The 20,966-nt window shown below is 39.5% G+C and overlaps 1 protein-coding gene and 1 long non-coding RNA gene across 2 annotated transcripts in view; one reads left to right on the top strand and one right to left on the bottom strand.

Annotated features, from left to right (window-relative positions):
* The window catches only part of LOC106513960 (baculoviral IAP repeat-containing protein 6), a gene marked incomplete at its 5' end in the record, with an annotated part of 65,398 nt that overhangs the window by 30,887 nt on the left and 13,545 nt on the right, over positions 1-20,966 (bottom strand). The window contains 2 exon segments of the mRNA XM_014003028.1: positions 18,873-19,044; positions 19,365-19,529. Of these exon segments, the coding sequence (XP_013858482.1) occupies positions 18,873-19,044; positions 19,365-19,529 (337 nt within the window).
* LOC106513969 (uncharacterized) lies at positions 2,742-8,669 on the top strand. The gene is made up of 2 exons (XR_001309854.1): positions 2,742-4,036; positions 4,747-8,669. It is a non-coding gene; the product is annotated as an uncharacterized LOC106513969 (long non-coding RNA).

Below are 20,966 nucleotides of genomic sequence, written 5' to 3'. Positions count from 1 at the left end.
GCCAAACTATTCAAAAATACCATTTGCTGAGTGTTGATAATTTTCTTACAGTTTATTTAGTGAAAACAATATTTATATTATTAATGGCCTTGCCCCTGAAGTAATTTGTCAGTTAATAGAAAAATATAATACTGAAGGTGCGAGAACAAGAGCTGGGGTCAGTGAGAACTGCAGAGGCAAAAGGTGCAGAACCACTCTGGGACAATCATCATTATTAGTCAGCTGTAGAACAATTTACCTCTGGATCTAAAGTCACTGTCAGGCATAAAACATTTTACAACAAAACTGAAGTACTGGCTGAAGGAACAACACTGTGGACACTGAAATTTAACATGAACATGTATTTTAATGTATTTTATTTGTGTGAATTGTAACTGCACTGTACTCATTTATTTATGTTATTAACCTTTATTTTGTTCAGATCATAAAGTGTAACCAGGGACGAGGGCTGTAAATTTAGCTTTTAGCTAGAAGCCTTGTGTATGCTGCATCTGTTGCCTTTGGGTAATAATGTTTTGTTTTACTGTCCTTGCAAAAATAAATAAAATAAAATAAAATAATTAACTAGCCTAACATACATTTAAAAAATATTACCAATGGGGGGGAAAATATTTTTTTTCAACAAACTGTTGATAAGAACAGAACAAAAGAAATCAAACCTCTCTTATAACATTTCAATATAATAAATTATATTTCTGAATAATGATTGTAAAACAGATTTAATGTTTTAATTTACAATATTTGATTTTTTTTTCTCATCTTCCCTCCAGATTTCTGAGGCCCCCCCTAGTGCCTCCTGGTGGCCCCCACATTGAAAAACACTGGTCTAGCAGATGCTTAGGAAAACGTCTAAAAAATGTTCTCTGCATGACTGGATCTAGGTTTTTGCAGTATTCAAATCATCAGGATAGCATCTGTTATCAGAGTGGGACAACGTTTTTTTCCAGTGTGGTTTGGTTCTGGTGTTCACAAGACCACTGAAAACTTAAGGTTATGAACATAACCCCGGTTCTCTGATTAGCATGAGTGAGTGTCTCACTAAGGGGGAACGCCTCCTGCGTGACCTCATCAGAAGCTTAAATTTCATTACGCCAGCCCTCATTGGCTGGCACAAGTGACGTCTATGTCAGGAGGGGCCCAGACCCTCCCTCTATAAAAGGGGCTGACATAGTGTCAGTCATTATTCAACAAGCTCACCTCTTCCTCGCTTTGCAGCAWGGAGGGTGGTCTGGTGAGACACTCACTCATGCTAATCAGAGAACGGGGGTTATGTTCATAACCTTAAATTCTCTTTCATAGCATTTGTTTTGTGTCTCACTATGGGGAGAAATACTGACTCCCAGATTGCCAAACATGCCTGTTTTAATGACAGCTGTTCCCAGAGGCCACTCAGTAAGAGGTTGCACAGTGAGACCCTGCACTTAGGACTGAATGTGCCAAAACAGGAGCAGTCACATCAAGCTTTTAAAACCTAGCAAAAGTGTCAGAGGAGGACCAGCATGCAGCTGCACACACTTCCTGGATAGGGACCCCTTTAAAACCTAAAAACCTTCTTCCAGAGGTTCAAAGAAAGAACCAGAAAGAGCTTATAGAACAGTGGGAAGGTCCCAGGATGGGGCCAAAGGTCTGGACGTGGGCAATTTGCGGCATGCCCATCTCATAAAACGGCACACCAAAGGGTGTTGGCCCACAGTTTTTCCCTCAAACCCAACATGACAAGCTGAAATAGCAGCCAAATATACTTTTATGGTTGAAAAGGCTTTGCCTCTTTCAATAAGTTTCTGTAAAAATGACAGGATTACTGCCACTGAACACTGATAAGGGATGATGTTAGAGTCTGAGCACCAGCTCTCAAACACCTTCCACATTTGCTCATACAAGGACCTGGTTGAGGGTGCTCTGGCACATTGAGTGGTGTCAATAACACCAGCAGGGAGTCCCTCTGCATTCTGAATCAGCCACTCAGGGGTCATGCCCACAGAGCCAGCCTCTCCGGATGGGGATGAAATATCTCTCCGTGCGCCTGGGATAGCAGGTCCTGGCTTGTTTTTTTAACTGCTAGTATCTGGGACATCTTTCTTTCAATTGTGATCCATATCTGATGATCACAGCTGAATGTAATATAATGAACGTAAAATAGAATGTAAATAAACCTATTAAGAGATTTGCCTCTTTCACTATCACAGTAAATTACTTAAGGTCTGATTTAAGGTAAAACATGTATATTGTAATACAGCGAGTGAGGTAAATGCCCAGATTAGCTACATAATGTAGCAAGAACAAAGAAAAGTTTTAATTTGTGAATTTTTTTTAATCAAAAGAGGACAAAAATCAACTCAAATGAAATAACTAGATCAAAAGCCTGCTGAAATACGTTTAAAACAGCAGCTGAAGTTTTCTTTTTTAAACCAAACATTTTGGAACAAAGTTACACAGACTGAAACCACCATGAACTGCCCTAGGTCCTGAAATACAGTAAGGTGTGTAAATTTCACCAAGCAAAGAAACAGAAGTTATAGCACGGAAAAAATAAAATAAAACACAAAGAAAACGTAAAAAAGATCTTTATGCATGCATGTGTCATTTTCTGAAAACACTCAGATATAAATATTTAACTGTGTGCACAGACCCCAACATTTTTTTTCTACACCGTCTTCCTCTTTGTCCTCTACCCAGCAACATCCATCCTTTATTTCCCTGCCGCCTCTTATTGTTTTCCCCTCCTCCTCCACTCCTCCCCTCTCTGCAGGTTTGCCAAAATAACAGCCTCTGACGGTGGGTTCGCATGAACACAGTCTAATGGGGGATGGATTCACCTCTTTTTTTTGGATATTTTTTTTCTTTGCCTTTTTGCGTCTGCCTATTGTTTAGGTGAAAGATGTGGGTGTGTGCGGGTGTGTGTGTGTGTGTGTGTGTGTGTGTGTGTGTGTGTGTACACTTCACCAGCCCCCATAGCAGTGGGAGAGGAGGAGACAACTGTATGCGTGAGCAATATCGTTTTCCCCTCCCTCCACTTTTCTCTTACCCCCCACCACCTCCTCATGCTTCTTTTCCTTCATTGCCACGACCATCAGGACCCATTCTCCCTCTCCCCCTCTCTTTCTCACCATCATTCTGCTTGGTTATGCAATGCACAGTTCCCACACGGTGACTAACTGGTGCTGGAGACCTGCCGTAACACTGCTGTCACCGGTGGTAGGTGTAGATCTATTGTGACACAGCGACAGGCACTCAGGCTTCCTTATGCCTCTACAGACATCTCCTTGGGATTTTCATCTTTTTGCGTTTTCCATGGAATATCACCTGCCAGACTCTGCCTAATTTGGGGACCTGCCTGTTCTTGTTCAGCTCAGCGGAGGCTGGGTGTCACAGAGATACATTCAGCTCACCCTGCAGACATAATCACGCACAGTGTTGGCACGGGTGCTTCAATGTTGAGATTTTTTTTTAGTCCACTGATCCCCAAAAGGATGAGCTAGTGGAAGTGTGCTGAGAAACAAGGAGGTGTGTAGATTTACAAACTGCGAAGGGAGCTGGTGTAGTTGTGTGGAGGAGTTTAGGCAAAGCAGGTAACTGGGAACTGGCGACCGAAAAGACGAAGCAGACAAAAAAAAAAAGGATGGGAGGAATGCTGGGGAGGTGGGTTGGAGGAACACCCGCTGCAAGCATTTTAACAGCAGAAATGTAAACCTGCTAAATATCACTGAAYGCAAACATTTGCAACGGCAAACTTCAAGCATTTTTTGGAAAGCGAGATTGCAGAACTTTCCAGGTGGCGCTGTAGAACGAAGAAAAGAGAAGTGACACAAGGGGGTTTTCTTTCAAGACAGCAAATTCATCGCCGTTGTTGCACCCCTGCTTTCCATTCTCCTCTTTATTGCTTGGCGTGCTGCTTTAACTGCTGGGACTGAGACTACATATCCAATCTTCTCCTGTTTCTACCCTGGGTCTATGTATGATGTCTTTAAACCCACATTTCTCCTGTGAGGACGTAAAAAGAATGCCGGATGATGTTGTACACCAGAAACGTCTTAGGGTAAGCCACTTTTTATTCAACACCATTGTTATGTTTTTGATCAGAGTTTCATTTCACACATCGCTGTGCAGTTGTGATGAAATTTTATTTAAAGGATAAGTGAATAAATGTGGTGCCATTCATATAAAAGCCTTAGAACTGAATGATCCCGTTCAGCTTTTTATTCACACATTTCTCAAAGGAATCACGCAAAATCCAGCTCTTTAATCTTTAAAGAGGTCTATACAAGGAAGGTTGGGGTTTAGGCTTGAACTGCCTTTAAAGATCGGGAGGTGATTAATTAAATATACTACACAAAAAATGTGCGACTATTGCAAGCTCTAAATGGTAGTGTGAAATTGCACTTATCTTGGCACAAGGAAACACCACAGAGCGTCACTGCTGGCTTTGTAACACTTCAGTTTCAGATAAGCTGAGGACGAGTCAGAGTGTGGTGACATCCACAGCTTGGTTTCAAGCTGTGCCAGATCATAAGTACCAATAATAAGATACTAATATCCAGTCTTTTTGGCGTAGCTATTGTTTTGTTTGATTTGCAATTGATTTCTTGTGGTACAGTGGTGATGCGCTTTGATACTGGCTTCTATGAATCAAATGCATAAGTAGAGGACAGGGGAAGCCCAGTTAAGCTATAACAGCAGCATACATCTTCAAATCCAACTGCGTTGTTGTTTGTCTTTCTAACATCAACTCTCTCTTTTTTATTCTAGATAAATGCCCCCTTGCCAGGTTAGGTGAGCATCAGGATCATGGGCACGACTGTCATCACTCTTGATGACGTGCGGGCACTGGAGGTCAAGGAAGAGCAGGAGGAGTCAATCTTAGCCATGTTGGGCATCATTGGTACTTTCCTTAACCTCTTTGTGATTGTTTTTGTTTACATTTACACCACATTGTGAGGCGCAAAGGCTGAGAAATACAAAATACTTTGAAGAATGTCAGAGTTAGCAGTATTGAAAGACTGCTTAATAGGAGACGTGTGACATGAATATCTACCCCAGAGACAGGAGGAGAAAACTTAAAAACCTGATAGAGGATGAAGCGGAAGAAGAAGCCATATTGACAAACAACAGGCATGCACTGGGAAGATAACGAAGGGCTGGAGGACATGGCAAGGGCAGAACATTTCTGGAAGGTGGATGAGATGACCTGGATGCAAACTGGGAAGCCACCAACCAAGACTGACCCAAACTGACCCCTCTATGGCCTAATAAAAGTAGATACTTTACCTGGATCTTAGAGTTTTAGACTGCTGGACCAATAATGAAGTCTTGTGGCAAAAACTAATAGCCAACCATTTACATATGCTTCATTCTTCTTGATGATAGTGTCATAGCTGCTTGTCTAGAAGGACAAGATAATTACATGCAAACCCTGTAAAAACTGCAGGGAAGCTGTACCAATCAGTTTTTAGGGCCAAAAATGTTAAATTGTGAAGGGTTTGTGTCAAACAGTATAAGAAAATGGCTGTACTCTCATAATTTTGAAAATTTAAAAATAATCTTACATTACCATTAGGACATTATATTTCATAAATGCTTATCATCCTGCTAAATTTTGATTTCAAGAAGGTCCTTTTCAAGACAATTTTAAAAAAGAAATTATTTTTTGTAGAATATTTGTCTTCACAGAAGCAAGAAATTCAGAATCATGAACAACTTGCAAAATAACAAATCATATTTGTATAAAGATGGAACTACCCTTTCATTTTATTTTCTGAACTTCATCTTTTGTCTGCAATTGATGTTCATAAATGGTGTGTTGAGAGTGAAGGATGAAAGATTTTGTTTTCCAAAAAGGTGTTTCAGCAATTTCTTTCCAATAATTAAAATGCTTTTAAAAAAATACATATCTGAATAAAGAATAATTGTATTGTGCAATGGAGGACAGAGTGAATTGAAAAGATAAAGTTAACAAAATAATAAAAACAAATTCCTTTGAGCTGTATCTAACCAAGGTGTATGTGAGAAAATATATGTTCAGGAATGTACAGTGAACATGGTTTGAACAAGTCATTTGTTTTCAATGACAAGTGAAAAACATTGCAGTAGTTTTATGTTATGACCTTTGTATGTGCATTCTGAACCCAGGAGGGTAAGTATTGTTGGTTTTTGAGAAAAAAATTATTTTAAGTCAGATCAACAGAATGAATGGGATCACTTTCATAAACTGGTGGTTCCCAACCTTGTCTGCTCAGAGGTTTTAAAAATATCAATTTATTATTTTGTATATATGACACGTTATGTATAACTCAGTTTATTTTTTCCCCTTTTACAAATAAAAAGTTTGTAACTACCAATTTATTCTTTTATTATTTTAAGAGATAAAGGTTGTACAGGTGTTTAGGAGAAATGGGAAGTCGGGAGAAATGGGGAGTAACAAGGAATGGGGGAGGGAACTCAGCTTGGTTTTGAAGTATGAAAGGGGGGCTTTGAGGAAAATAGGTTGGGAACCACTGATCTAAAAACATACTATGTATTTTTTTTTGGGGGGGGGGGGCACAAAAATATATTGAAGTGACTCCAAACTTTAGCATATTTTTTGTAAGAATAAACTGTGAAGGAATCATTTATGGCCATATTTCTCAAATTGTGATACAAGTACCACTGATAACAAGGTAATCAGCCATCCTAATCTGAACTGTAAACTTTAACATAATGAGTAAGAAACAAAGATGAGAAGTTGAAGCAAAAAAATGATCTTGGTTTAAAGAGAAACTTTTAAACAAAATCACAATGAAGAAATTTTGTCAACCCCTGTAGAAACAGGTGGACAATGGATAAACAACTCTTAAGACTGTACCTTACAACCAGGATCTGGTGCGTGTTTTCATATCGCAATGGTTTCTCCTGAATCCGTTCAATGACCAAAACAGTTGAAGCACAGGCTGGTGCATGAGCCCATTTCTTTTATTTAGCCCATGAAAAAAATACTGACTAAATTAAATATATAGACTGTTAAAATCATAAAGCTTATTGTTTTTAAATTTGTTGTTAGTATAAGTTTGTTAGCTTATACTGCTGGTCATTCTGTTGGAACTTGGAGAGCTTAGTATTTTCTAAGATGGTACTAATAAAAAAGTGTGAAAAGCTATTAGTCTGTGGTTTTACAGCTGTGCAGATAATCACCTCTAAATCCCGCAACCATATGGTCAAAGAGCCTATTTGCCTGTAGTAATGGAATATACAGTTCAAATGTGAATGGTGATAAATTGTGAATTTATAAGAAGAGTGTTACTGAATAAAGGAAGTGCAGTGCTTCTATAGTACCTTTCACATTGTCATGACTGCAAAATATGCCTTGTGCTGAGGGAAATTGAAGTAAATGTTTATGAGTTTGTAAAAATGATGATTTTCTATGCATGAGGTCAAGCACTTGTGCTTTTTAATTCTTTTGTAAAACCTACAAAAATTGCAAATCAAATAGTTGATAAACAGAATCAGGCATAATCTACGACAAATTACCCTTTACCTTCATGTATTCATACAAACATTTATTCAATGTGTGTGTGTAAAACAGCACATAGGTGCCAAGAAATATCCTGATACATGGTTGCATTCTAGTGTCTCGATTAAATCTGGAGTAAAATATTCATCAACCACCCTGATTATCCTCCAGCATTATGCTCAAGCTCACTTTATATAACAGAACCAAAACAGGCATTTCATCAATATTCTCAGGCTGATGTCAAAGTGAAGCAGAGGTGTGAAATGGTGGGTGCAGGATGTAAACCCCCAAAATACTTGAAACATATGGAATCCATTAAGTGACCAAAAAATGTGCAACAAATCTGGCCTTCAATTAAGATAAATTAGCATTGTAGTGACATTCAAAGGTATTACCTCTCATTAATGGCTTAGCTCCTAGTGATGGAGTGCCAGGCAACAGTGGTAAATGATAATGTATCCTAAAAGGCTTTGCCAAGACAGTAATGATTAATGTGGAAGAGCGGGCTTGGCTGATGGACTGCAGAGCTCAGTGGCGATGAAGGGAAGACCAGGAAGAAATAAAACATCTATGTTTTGGTCGACAAGCCAAGACCAAAAGGCAAATGGAAAGATGTTGTGAGTAGTTAAGAGGAATAAAGTTCCTCTTGACTAGGATTTATCTCTGCTGGGGAAACGGGGACAACATGAAGCTGAAGTGAATTTCTCCAATTGTGCTTATTACCAGTCTTGTAGACTGRCTTTAAATTATCTCATATAAATGGATTCAATGTGAGTGTTAACAGTCTGAAAAGAAGAAAAATCAAAAGCCAATTAAGAATCAAGTGTATGGTTTTATTTAAAGAGCATATGAAAAATATTAGAACTGACAAAAATATAAAATGACAGGAGAATGAAGTAGTGAAGTAATTAAATGAAAAGAATTAGCACAGGCTGCTTGAGTGTAGCGGGTGGGGTGGGATTCATTTGGTGCCTGACATTATACAATGCATGGATTACTTTGGAGCCATTCCAGCTTACGTAAAAAAAAAAATCATATGACCTATAATTATCCACTATGTTGGACAAGCTTTCTTTGTCAGTTTATCTTGTGCGACTCCTGCTCTGGAAAACTCCCACCTAAAATCAATAACCTGCATGAATCATCAGGCTAAACACCTGCCTTTCCAATATTTTCTAAATTAATTTAAAAAAACAGAGCCCCACAGTTGAGGTCTTAATGGATAGCAAACACTAGAAAAAATATAGCCAGCTAAATCAAAGGCAATTAAACTTGGTGGTTTTGCCTCTTACAAGAAACTTTCATAATTCTACCATGGAACATGTGGGGTTTAACTGTTGTGAGTTGTTGATTAGAGAATCTACACCAGTGATTAGAAGAAAAAAATGGGAGTATGGTTCAACTACTGGGATTTGTGGCAAACATTTTAACCATGGTAAAATAGTTTCATGTTATACAATTCATACTGTACCCCTGCAAATAGCCTATATGCCACGGACATACGGTCCAGCGCATGATGCCACTCCCGACACTTCCGGTTCGCGGCCAACACAGTATTAGTGAAAGATTTTTCACCCGACAACAACTCTTAATGTTCTCCACAGTACAGAATTAGCATATTACATGTACCAACATTAACACAGGAGATGTACACGTCCAGCCAAGTGGAAAAAAAATCACTCCAAAGTGCATTAAAGCCATAAAAACAAAGAAAAGACATTCGCGTCCTAGTCAAATGACCAATTTAGTAGGAAATACTTGCCCTTCATACAAATCTGTTCCAAATTGTGTATTAATTCAGGGTATGATTTACTTTGTTGTTGTTTTTTTTAATGGTATACATAGGTGGTTTTGTTTTTATGAATGAAAGAAACAAAAATATATAGACATCTCTTAATATATTTTGACAATTCAAAATACCTATTTAAGATAGCTCTAATTATATTCTGACTGGTACAAATAATAGATTTATCCTTAAGTTGTCGGGAGACTCCAGTTCAAAATATCTTAAATGTATCTTTAGATATGAGATAGGCTATATACGATTATTTTAATGCAAATTGTTGACTTTTTCATGTTCTTTTTTTTTTGTATTAAAAACAAAGCTGCTGCTGTTGATCATTTTGTTTTCATAAGCCTCGCCCCCAGGCCAGTGCTCTAAGGGAAACATTGGAAAGGTCTAAAAATGTTTAGTGAAGATGTTCTGGATGATAGAACTGACTGACAACCATGTTAATATTTTTGTAGTACAAATACGGTACATGTTTTATCTATTTTATCAAAATTTGATCATTTTTGTTTTGGGCAGGTAACTCTTCATGTCCGGCAGGTAACATTTGTTGTCACCTGCCAGACATGTCAGGTAAAAAAAATATATTGTCGAACCCTGTTACCACATAATTACATGGTAATAAGGTAGTATTTACCATTTAATTTCTTTTTTAATTACCTTGTAATTACATGGTAATAAGTGTACCGTAAAAGAAAGCGTTACCGACAAAGTTAAGTTCAGACCACATCTGTGCTCATTTGGGATTGAAGACAGAATTCACTTGAAATCATAACCACAAGTTTGTCATTGTACTAAGGTTTGTTTCCATTTATTGAATGACAGATTCATTCTTATACTTACTTGAAAAACTGCAAATAAAAAACATCAACCCCATGAGCTCTGACTCAAACAGGAACAAGTTCAGTTTGCTGCATTTTCAACACTGTTAATGGTCTTTGTTTGTTGCAATTGTACAATAAAACATACCACAGATAACATCTTTGGGGAAAAGTAAGTTTCTCAGGTCTCCAATCTGTTCATTAAAGCAAGTTTTTGTTGATATCTATTGACGGTTTGGACTGAGTGGCTCCCATACAAGAAAATGTTATAAAATCTGACACAACATGGCTTCCGCAAGCTATGTGTAAGCCAGCTAGTCACTTAGCTGAGGAAATCTGTCATAAAATAACTCATTTATGTAACAAATGCACACATTTCAAAAGGAAACTGTGCTCATATAAAGGCTATAATTCAAAATAAAGTCTGCTGATACTGAAACTAACAATGAGCTGTAAAGGTGAAAAAAATCCACACACGCATATTTGCATGCAAGTGTGTGTCAGAGTCATGCACCAGACAATGTGGAACAATTACAGCACTCACAATGCTTTTTATCAGCTATTATTTATTTATGAGACATGGGGCACATCAACACACACCCGTATGAACACAAGAGGAAATCTTGCAAAGCGAAACACCCAGCTGAGCTGAGCACAAAGAGAAGGTACACAATCAGTTCTACCTTGCTTCGAGCTGATAAGCAATACAAACACAATGCAAAGGAAGAACACAAACACACTGCATGAAATCTGTTCACACAAACAAAAGTCCCCCGATCGAACTAAATCTATGCATGCAGAAATAAAATGAGGCTGATTCTCTAAACAATGGCAGCATTAGCAATTCATGGCTGGTTTACAGCAGCTAAAAGTCGTGTGTCAAGTTCAAGGTTACATTTTCCTCAAGGAAAAGATTTTTATAGCCACAGATTTAAATATGGTATTAGAGGTCCAGCATTACAGTGGGTATCTAGTTATCTTGATAACAGGAAACAGTTTGTTCAAATAAATGATGTTAGATCTGAACTCTGTAACATCACACATGGAGTGCCTCAAGGTTCTGTACTTGGACTTTGTTATTTATTTTATATGTAAATGACTTGGTAAATGTGTCAGGACTTTTAAAATGTGTTCTTTTTGCAGATGATCCTAAAAAATGTTTTGCTTAGGTAAAGATATAGAACAAATGTTGGAGATGGTACAGACAGAATTTGTGAAAATACAAAACTGGTTTCAACTTAAACTGTCATTAAACTTTGATAAGACTAATTACACGACATTCAGCAACAGTAAGAGAACTGTCGATGTTCCATTTAGTCGATAATGTTGAGATTTGTAGAGTCAGTGAAGTGAAGTTTCTGGGTGTCACCATTGGTGGAAATATAACATGGAAAAATCAAATAAAATTAAGAACAAAAATAACTAAATCTATTGGAGTATTGTATAAAGTAAGAGAATTATTCAATGAAAAAGCTCTGTTTATGTTGTATAATGCAATGATTGTTCCACATTTAATTTACTGTATTGAAGTCTGGGGTAAAGCATGCAGAATAATTACAAATCCAATTTTTATTTTACAGAAAAGGGCTGTAATAATTATCACTAGAAAACATTACAGCTACCCATCAAATACATTATTTTATCAGTTGAAGATATTGAAATTTTATGACTTGGTTGATYATAATATTTTATTGTTGATGTATAAGGCTCAAAAAAATATATTACCTTCCAACATCCATGTAAATTTTGTTAAGAGATAGAGTTGTTATTTTCTTAAGGGGATAGAGATGTTTGTGAAGCCTTGGTTTTGTACCAGTTTAAAAGAACGGTGTACTTCAATCCAGGTGATAGGATTGTGGAATAGTCTGGAGGAAGATGTTAAAAATGCCAGATCTATGTATATATTTAAGGGAAWGATAAAACTTTGTTTTCTGAAGAAAAATGGAAAATCATAATTGTGAATGTATATGAATTGTTGTTGGGTTGACGTTTGTATTTAGCTTTGTTTTTTGATTTTCTTTGTTGTGTGTGTAAATCACTTTTGTTTGAACTTATTTAGGGGACAAAAGGGGCAGATATAAGATTTATTCTTCTTCTGCTGCCTTTCATTTTATTTTATTTTTGATTGTATGTTTTTTTGTAGTTGTTGTTGAATATAATTGTTTTGTTTTTAAAACGAATAAATTTCTAACAAAAAAATTACAAAATATTTGGTTAAAGAGTGTGTTTGGCCATTTCAAGTTGATGTTTGGTGGAACATTTTCAATAAATTATCATCTGTTGACAATTCTTTGAATTATCTTAGTTTGGAGAAACAGGAGCTCACAATTATGTCTGGGTGACATAYTGAGAACATTCCACTGTTCACAAGTTCTCTATTTTGCAATATCAAAATTCCTGTTTTAATGGGTATTCTTTTTATCCATTTAAATCAGTAGTTTGGTTGCTTCTAGTGCTGGGCTATAAAACTGGTGGCTCAGGGGCCACATCCGGTCCACGGATGAGCTCAGTCAAGGTCACCAATGAGTTCATTTAAAATAGAACAAGTATTAAAATCAGMAACAAATAATAAGATGCAATTATTATTAAACAAAATAGTCAGTTAATTAAAGGTAATCATTTAACAATCTGTTCTTTGTTGTACTAACTGTTTTATTCTGGTTCCTGCATCACGGTCTTTAGCCTGCATCAGAGTTTGTTTGGAACTGTTGTCATTACGCTTTAACAATCAGTTTGTCAAGTCATGTTGTATTTTAAATTTTAAATCCTAAAAGCCTAAAATAGTTGTGTTCTCTATGTGACATGTGTTGATCTAATCTGATCGTTCAACATGGTTCTGATTAGGGTTGGGCAAAATCGTATCATGTGCAATTAATCGTCAGAAAAACGTTAATCGATTATTTTTTGGCACTTGACGATAAATACGATTAATGCCACCAGGCAGATGGACTGGAGATTTTCCTGGTCAGTCAAATATGATAAACATTAAAAAAGTTCTGTAATTTATTTTTCGTAATTCCAGTTTTACTTGGCCTATCAACACAATTTTAAAAAATGACTTTTAGCCTGAAGTCTGTACTTTTGACACAATTTGGAACAGATTTTTACTGAGAGCAAATCTTTCCCACTAAAGTGATTTAAACTGGTCATGTGACTATGACATGCAGGCATCCAGGATCTCCAGGAGTAGAGCTGGGCGAGTAGTCATGCATTTTGGTCCAGCTGTGAAGGAGGAGGGTTAAGAAAARATTATGATGGGGTTTATTGTTTTATGTTATTTATTAAAGATTATCAGCATGACTCACCTTGCACACCAGTCAATTCCAACTCCACTACGAACTACTTCCTGCAGGCTTTTCACAATAGAACCACGTTAAGTCTCCATCAGCATAACGTCTCCATATTAACTAACCGCGTTAAATCTAACTGTGCACGTCACTGAAGAGGTGTTTACTACATTCAGCGACGGCGAAAACGGGATGTTTTTTTAAACGTCAGTCAATATAAGCAGCGGAATCGCCACCCGCGGCTGCAACTAGCTGCTCCAAACATTAGCATGCTAACGCACATTGCGGTGCAGCAAGGAAAAATGTCCCCCGGGAAACAACAGTTCACTGGCGGCCGCGACAAAACGTTCCGCTATTTAAACCGGAATGTCCAGTATTCAAAAAGTTCATATCATAACAAAAATAAAAACCGGTATTCGGTACAAAACGGTATACCGCCCAGCACTATCCAGGAGGTATTAATTGTTATCGGCTAAAAACCACAATTAATCGTGATTCTTTTTTTTTTCTTTTCTTTTTTTTGCCAATTTTGCCCAACCCTAGTTCTGATGGGCCGGATGTTCATAAACGAAACACATCAAGTTGGTTTTGTGTTTTTAGTCATTTATCTTTCACTGACATCAAATGGTATGAGTGTAATTGGGGGGACTGGTCAGAAGACTTTTGGTTGCTGGTTTTTTTATTTTTTTTTCCCCCACACAGGCTGTAATTTATGTTCTAGTAATTACTCTGTCGTGCTCTGGTCTTCTGTTTGACAGGCTGAATCTTTTTTTTGTTCTAGAGCTGGGTCTTTTAAGAGTCACTTTCGCTGTTGGATTTTAAAAGAGGACATTTATGAACTTTAGTTTTTACCTCAGTGAAGGAAGGACAGTAAAAACTACCRTCTAAACTCATCTACTGCAAAAAAATGAATACTAAAGCAGGATTTAAAAACTGTGGTAAATTTTGTACATCACAAAAAAGTATAAAATATAATGATATTAATCTCATACTAATCACCTTTATGTACAGGACTGACGAATTAACAACTAGTTTGAATGCAGGTAAAATCAAAGTGGATTCTGCATTCTCCACCAAAAAAGAAAATCAAAGTGGATTGCTGTCTTCTTAAATCAGCTGCAGAATCAAACATTTATTTTCTCAGCAGTATTTTATAAACATTTACATTGCAGTTAGTTGTTAGCAACACTATAAATTTCCTGTTGAAAGTGCCTGGTGTCTTCAAATGCAGCATACATCAACAGAAGCATCTAAAGAGCGACTGCTACCAGAATATAAAGTCCCAGTTCAGAACCAATACTCCACTATTCCCCAGAGGAACAAAGATGAGATATGAACAGTGAGCAGACATGATCAGAATGATGCTGCAACCCAATGTGTTCTACTGGAAGCTCACTGTACACCAAGAGGGTCGACTAAAATTAAAACAAAACAAACAAACAAAAAAAAAACCTAAGGGGAGGAAAATCTAGAAATTACCTGAACATGAGCAAAACATAGCTGTTAAAARACGGCCCCACCTCAGTTACATAAATAACCTAGCCTGGTTAAAACCAGACCCTGTACTTCACTTTGCTTCGTACAAGAGTCTGGACTTGATGCATAGAGAAGTGATTCTTGCAGGAGGCGTGGCCTCTGCTGAAGCATGTGTGTGTTGTCGCTGTGATGGAGGCTAAGCTAAGAAGCTAACCGGAAATCGCGTATGTGATTTCCTACTGAGAGGAGAAAAGTACCGAGCTGAACGAGACGACTGTAAATGAGAGCTTCTGCTTTGTCAGACAGATTTATTTTAATTTAGAAGCCTTGTCAACACGGACTGGCTTCATTTACTTCCTCCACTGCCGTATGCTAAACTAACTAGCAGACACTGCGCAGAAAGTCGACATCGTTCAAAACTCMGCCTTCTGTTTGCTGATTGGCCCAGGTAAAGTAAACTACAAGAGACATAGCGCAGAAAACTGACGTTCTCTTCTCTGATTGGCCCGGCTAAAAATCTGCCAGTGAAATCCTTGTCAATGGGAGAAGTCTCAGACGGAGCAGTGAAGAGAAACTAGAATTGAGCGGAGCTGTGTAGGAAGGCAAGGACCAGGCTATAAATAACCAGGCACTCAGAGAAACACTAAATGTTAAAAACAGGAAGAGATGAGGAAAAAAACAAGTATTTTCATCTAGAGAGCAAAACAAATTAAATGGCCAGCTTATTTTTACTTGAAGAATCTGCAGCTCCACCTGCTGTCCCCTCCTGCACTGACAAGCCATCTCCACCACACACACACACACACACACACACACACACACACACACACACACACACACANCACACACACACACACACACACACACACACACACACACACACACACACTATTCAGAACCAGATGAAAGCTACACAGCACCAACTCCAGATCCCAGTATTCACTGAAAACATCCAAACCAACAATGACAGCATCAAAAGATACAGACTGGTAACAATTCACGTCAAGATCCACCATCCACACACGGGTACACTCGTAAATAATATCCACAAGTCAAATCAATTGGTGTGAACACATATTAGATAAGATATGGGATAAATTACAGAAACCTGTGTGCATGATGTCAACATGTCTTAAAAAATGAGCCAAAGTTTAAACGTGCCAAGTGATGGTGTAAATAGTAAAATGCCATTTCAGCCTCCCCTTGGCTGGCTGTGTTCATCTCTGGTTTCTCTCCAACAGTCTTTTCCTTTTAGACTCAGAAGAATTGTGTAAAAGCAGTTTGCATCAGTCCAAAAGTCTCTGCTCAGAGGCTGTGGTGTTTTGTATAGCTGTCACCTGCTTTTCTAGAATAAAAATCTGTTCACTTTTCTCTGTAGTGCTGAGTGACGACTAAATGTTAGTGAAACGTAATGTTATGCATATAACTACTGTTACCTGAAGGAAAGGAACAAGGTACAACATCATGTATGGGAACCCACGCTCCTGCGTGTCCTGGCTGAAGCCACCTCTTATCACGCCTTTAGGCAGGTGACGTGATGACGACAGTCAGGCTCCGCCTACACAGATAAATACTGTCGCATCACAGTCACTCCTCAGTTCGGTAACTGCTCTTCACCGAGCCCAGCTGTGCAGCGGGGCCACCATGTGCTGTACCTCGTTCCTTTCCTTCAGGGAACAGTAGTTATGTGCATAACATTACGTTCCCTTTCAGTCAATACACTCGGTACAACATCATGTATGGGACATATATAAACGCCCCGCGGAGCAGCACCAAACTTGGGTCATAATAACATGCTAGTGCAGCACATCAGACCCAGCGGAGAGCACAGAGTGAGCCACCGAAGGGGCTGTCACATCTAAGCGATAAATGTGTGCGGTGAAGACCAGCTGGCCGCAGCACAGATGTCACTCACAGGTACCCCTTCAAATAGTGCCCAGGATGCTGCTACACCCCTGGTGGAGTGAGCTCCCACACCAGATGGGACTGGGAGACCCCTGCTGCTGTAAGCTAAAGAGATAGCCTCCACAATCCAGTGGGAGAGTCTCTGTCTGGAAAGAGCCCTGCCCCTGAGTGGGTTAACAACACACACAAACAGCTGATCACATGACCTCACCTCCTGTGTGCGATCAATGTAAATATGCAGTGCACATAGAGGACACAAAGAATGTAACCTCCTCTGCACATCAGATGCAAAAGGGGAGGATAAAAACTAGAAAGCTCAATAGACACGGAGCTGTAGTTAGAAGATATCACCTTAAGGAGATACGCCACCACTGCCGGGGGAAGGCCTCTGGCTAGCAAGCAGGACCTTTCAGCAGGTAGGCGTGCAGCCTCCACAACTCTGGGTGTGGGTGAAATATCTCCCCCCTTGCCTGAGAGAGGAGATCTTGGCGAAGAGGAAGCTGCCAGGGCTGAGCAGCCAGCAGGCTGATTATCTYGGCGTACCAAGATTTCGCTGGCCAGTGGGGCGCCACCAGAATCAGAGACAGACCCTGTCTGCGCACCCTCTCCAGTACAGGCAGTATCATCTCCACTGGGGAAAATGCATACAGCAGTACATTGGGCCACGGGTGGGCTAGAGCGTCCACGCCCCAGTGGGGCGTTCTGATCCGTTATGGAAAAGAACAGAGGGCAGTGGGTGTTGGCCCTTGTGGCAAAGAGATCCACTGCTGCCCTGCCAAACATGATCCAAATCTGGTCCACCACTGAGGGATGCAGCCTCCACTCCCTCACTAGAGGCCCGCTCCTGGAGAGTAGATCTGGACCCAGATTCAGTCTCCAAGGAACATGAGTGGCCCTGATAGACAGGAAATGCACGCTGCACCACTGCAAGAGAGTGTGACACAGTTCCAACAGGGGAAGAGACCGTGTTCCCCCTGTCTGTTTATATATGACACTATAGTCGTGTTGTCTGTTCTGATCAGAACATGTTGGTTCTTCAGAACCGTATAAAAATGTTTCAGTGTTAACAGAACCGTTAACAATTCCAGGCAGTTTATGTGGAGTCTGGACTGCTTCAGAATCCGTACGACGACGAGAGAAAAGACGTGTCCTCCTGGTCCGCCTCCACAGCAGCGGGGCATCTAGACCGAGCCGGGTTCCTCGTCGTCTTTCGACAGATGAACATCCAAGCCAATATAAACGGCTAACCCCTCCTGTACTCTACTCGGTCCGCCCAGCTGGAAGCGGGGACTTTGACTGACAAACATTCCTCGTCAGACTCAGACGGAACCGGGTTACTGGACTCGGAAAGGAGTGGGTCTTTTCGTGAGACYACGGTTTCGCCCAGCACTTTTTCTAAGGACTTAACCCATCCATCCAGGGTTGAGCGACGAAGCTGGCGGCCAAACGCACATGCTTCGAGCTCCGCCAACGCTCTCTGAGTGTGAAYGACCCCCAGACAGACTGGGCAAGACTCGTGCTGGCCCCTCTCATGGAGCAAGAAGCCGCGCCCACAGGGGCGACGGACGACCTCTGCTCCTTGAGGTAATTTTGGGCTCATCCCAAACCACAAAATATTGTATTTTGTTGAAATGAAAGGCTACTCAAAGCTAGCGCTCCGCGGGCAGACACACTTACCTGTAGGCAGCGGTGGCCGACACCAACAAAAGCATCTAAGCTAACTTTAAGAGCCTTCCAACAAACAAAGCTAACTAGCAGCAGGTAACTACCTAGGTTGAAAGAGGTGGGGGTTCTAGCGAGGTGAAGAGCAATGAAACTAAGGAGTGATTGTGATGGCAACAGTATATATATACATGTGTAGGCGGAGCCTGACATCTGTCGTCATCACGTCACCTGCCTAAAGGCGTGATTAGAGGTGGCTTCARCCAGGACACGCAGGGGCATGGTTCCCATACATGATGTGTTGTACCAAGTGTATTGACTGAAAGGGAACATGAAGTTTCAAGGTTTTTCTGAAATCATAAAGTAAAAGGCAGAGTAAATACTGATGGKGGGGGGGGGGGGGGGTCTTTCCTTTTGTCTTGCTCTGTATTTGTGCAAAGGGGCCATACCTGAGTCATTGCGCAGGTAGGAGGACATGGCAGGAATGAGGCAGGACTGGCTCAGTAGCTCCTGCAGCACCGCTGGCAGAGCTGAGCTGTTCTGGGATCTGCTGTCTGCAGAGGCGCCGTCAGCGCTGTGGCAGCTGCTGGATCCTGCTGGGTTAATGTAGCTCGCTAGGACCTTTAAACAGATTAGGAAATAGAAAAATTACTTAAACATTTTAAACACGTTAAAAAGTAATGCACAATTTTTTTTTTATTTTTGCTTTTCATCTGAGATTTCTTTAATCAGTCCTTCACYGCATTAAATTACCTTGTGTGAACTTGACAAAAAAAATAGATCAAAAAATGAGTGAAACACTTGTTTTTATATGCGAACACGCACAAAGACTTAAGAACATGTATAATAATCCCAATGCTGCTGGAGCAGGATTAACTGTGTGGTAAACAAACTGCTGTGCTGATGTGTGGTGAACAGCTAGCTCTCATGTCAGCGGGTACCTGGAGCAGGCAGGTGACATGCTCTTCCTCCAGCCGCTGTTTGGTGAGAGCCTGTTCTACATCCCAACCCGAGGCTGTAGATCCAGTCCCAAAACCGGTTCCCTTAGCCCAGTACAGCTGCTGCTCCTCACTGGTCCCGGCACTGTGACAGCTGGACATTTGTGGCTGCAAACACACAAGTTAAACACAATTATATAAGGATATTTTAACTCAAACTGACCATTTGTTTCTAACCACTGTTGATTATTCATGGATACGGTTTAAATATTTTTTTTCTTACTTTAATCTTTTTGAACTACCTCAGTTTGAGGAAATAGTTTAATTCTGACCAGATTGCTGGCTAGTTTGAGCAGGAATGAAGTTAAAGTAGATCGTTATCACTTTGAAACAAATCCAATCTAAAATATGTCATGAAGGTTAATGCAAATTTATAAAATATATTTATAAAATAGCTTTATATGATTATTCTGATAGAAATATGATATCCCTACTGAAAGTGCCTCAGGTTGTTACATGTGATGAGCTACAGCGATATGTAGCATTTTATGTTGCTGCTGATGATGTTTGGGCTTGCAAGTAATCACAAAACTTATGTAAACTGCTAAGTAATCAAAGACTGATAAAAAAGTCAATACTTATAAAACAGGGAACTTTTGAAATTTTTGAGATTGCAGTTTGTTTGTTTTTTTTAAGGGCAGCAATCCACTGTGGTCTTCATTCAGATTAGCTGTTAAATCGTTGGTCATGTCAGATTTAATCCAGTCCAGGAGGATGTAATGTAAAAGGAGATTTTGGTGAGGTCATCGTGAGGGCGCTCCTCAATGAGAGACACAAAACGAATGCTATAAAAGGAGAACTCAATTTGCTTTTCTTTTAGGTTCAACAATTAAGCCGTTTGTCACGGAGTCACAGTGCAAACAGGGATGTAGGCCAGGTAAACAAAGAAAGCCTTGAGTAAAGGCCAGGAAGGTGAAGAGCCTTTAATAATGACAATCATTTCCTCTTAGTTACTTTATCAGGGCTGGCACCAGAACAATCTTTCTGGCAGACAGAGGTATGAGGCCGAGGTGAGCAGCCTGACAGTCTGCGGTGATAAGCCCCAACGTCTGAAGTTAAAAAGCTCAACAATCTGTGTRTGTGCTGCATCAGCATTCACACTGAAGAAAAGCCTCAAGTTGGATCAATAACCCCGTTCAGTCGTGGCTGGATGAAACTGGAGTCGTCATCAACCTGTGTTAGTTTATGGTCAGTAGGTTACACATCGCTGTGCTGAAGTTTTAAACCACCCCTCAGTTCTTCGTTTACTTTGTTTCCAAACAGCCATTTCAGACGTTTATTTTATTATTTTTTGTTTTCAGAAAGTGTTTCTAAGTTTTGGACTTTGGCTGATTTTCACTTAGTTTCAGTCCTTGTAGTTGATTTTTAGAGATACAGTGGTTTGCAAAAGTATTCATACCCCTTGAACTTTTCCATATTTTGTCACATTACAACCACAAACATAAATATATTTCACTGGAATTTAAAAAATACCAACATGTTTTGTATAGATGAGGCAAATTTAAATTAAGACATTTAAAGAACCATTTTTTCTCAAGCTGTACA

Source organism: Austrofundulus limnaeus, unplaced genomic scaffold (genome assembly GCF_001266775.1).
Source record: "Austrofundulus limnaeus strain Quisiro unplaced genomic scaffold, Austrofundulus_limnaeus-1.0 Scaffold0, whole genome shotgun sequence".
NCBI lineage: Eukaryota > Metazoa > Chordata > Actinopteri > Cyprinodontiformes > Rivulidae > Austrofundulus > Austrofundulus limnaeus.
Note: the sequence above shows the minus strand (reverse complement) of the source record. Positions and strands in the feature narration are given on the sequence as shown.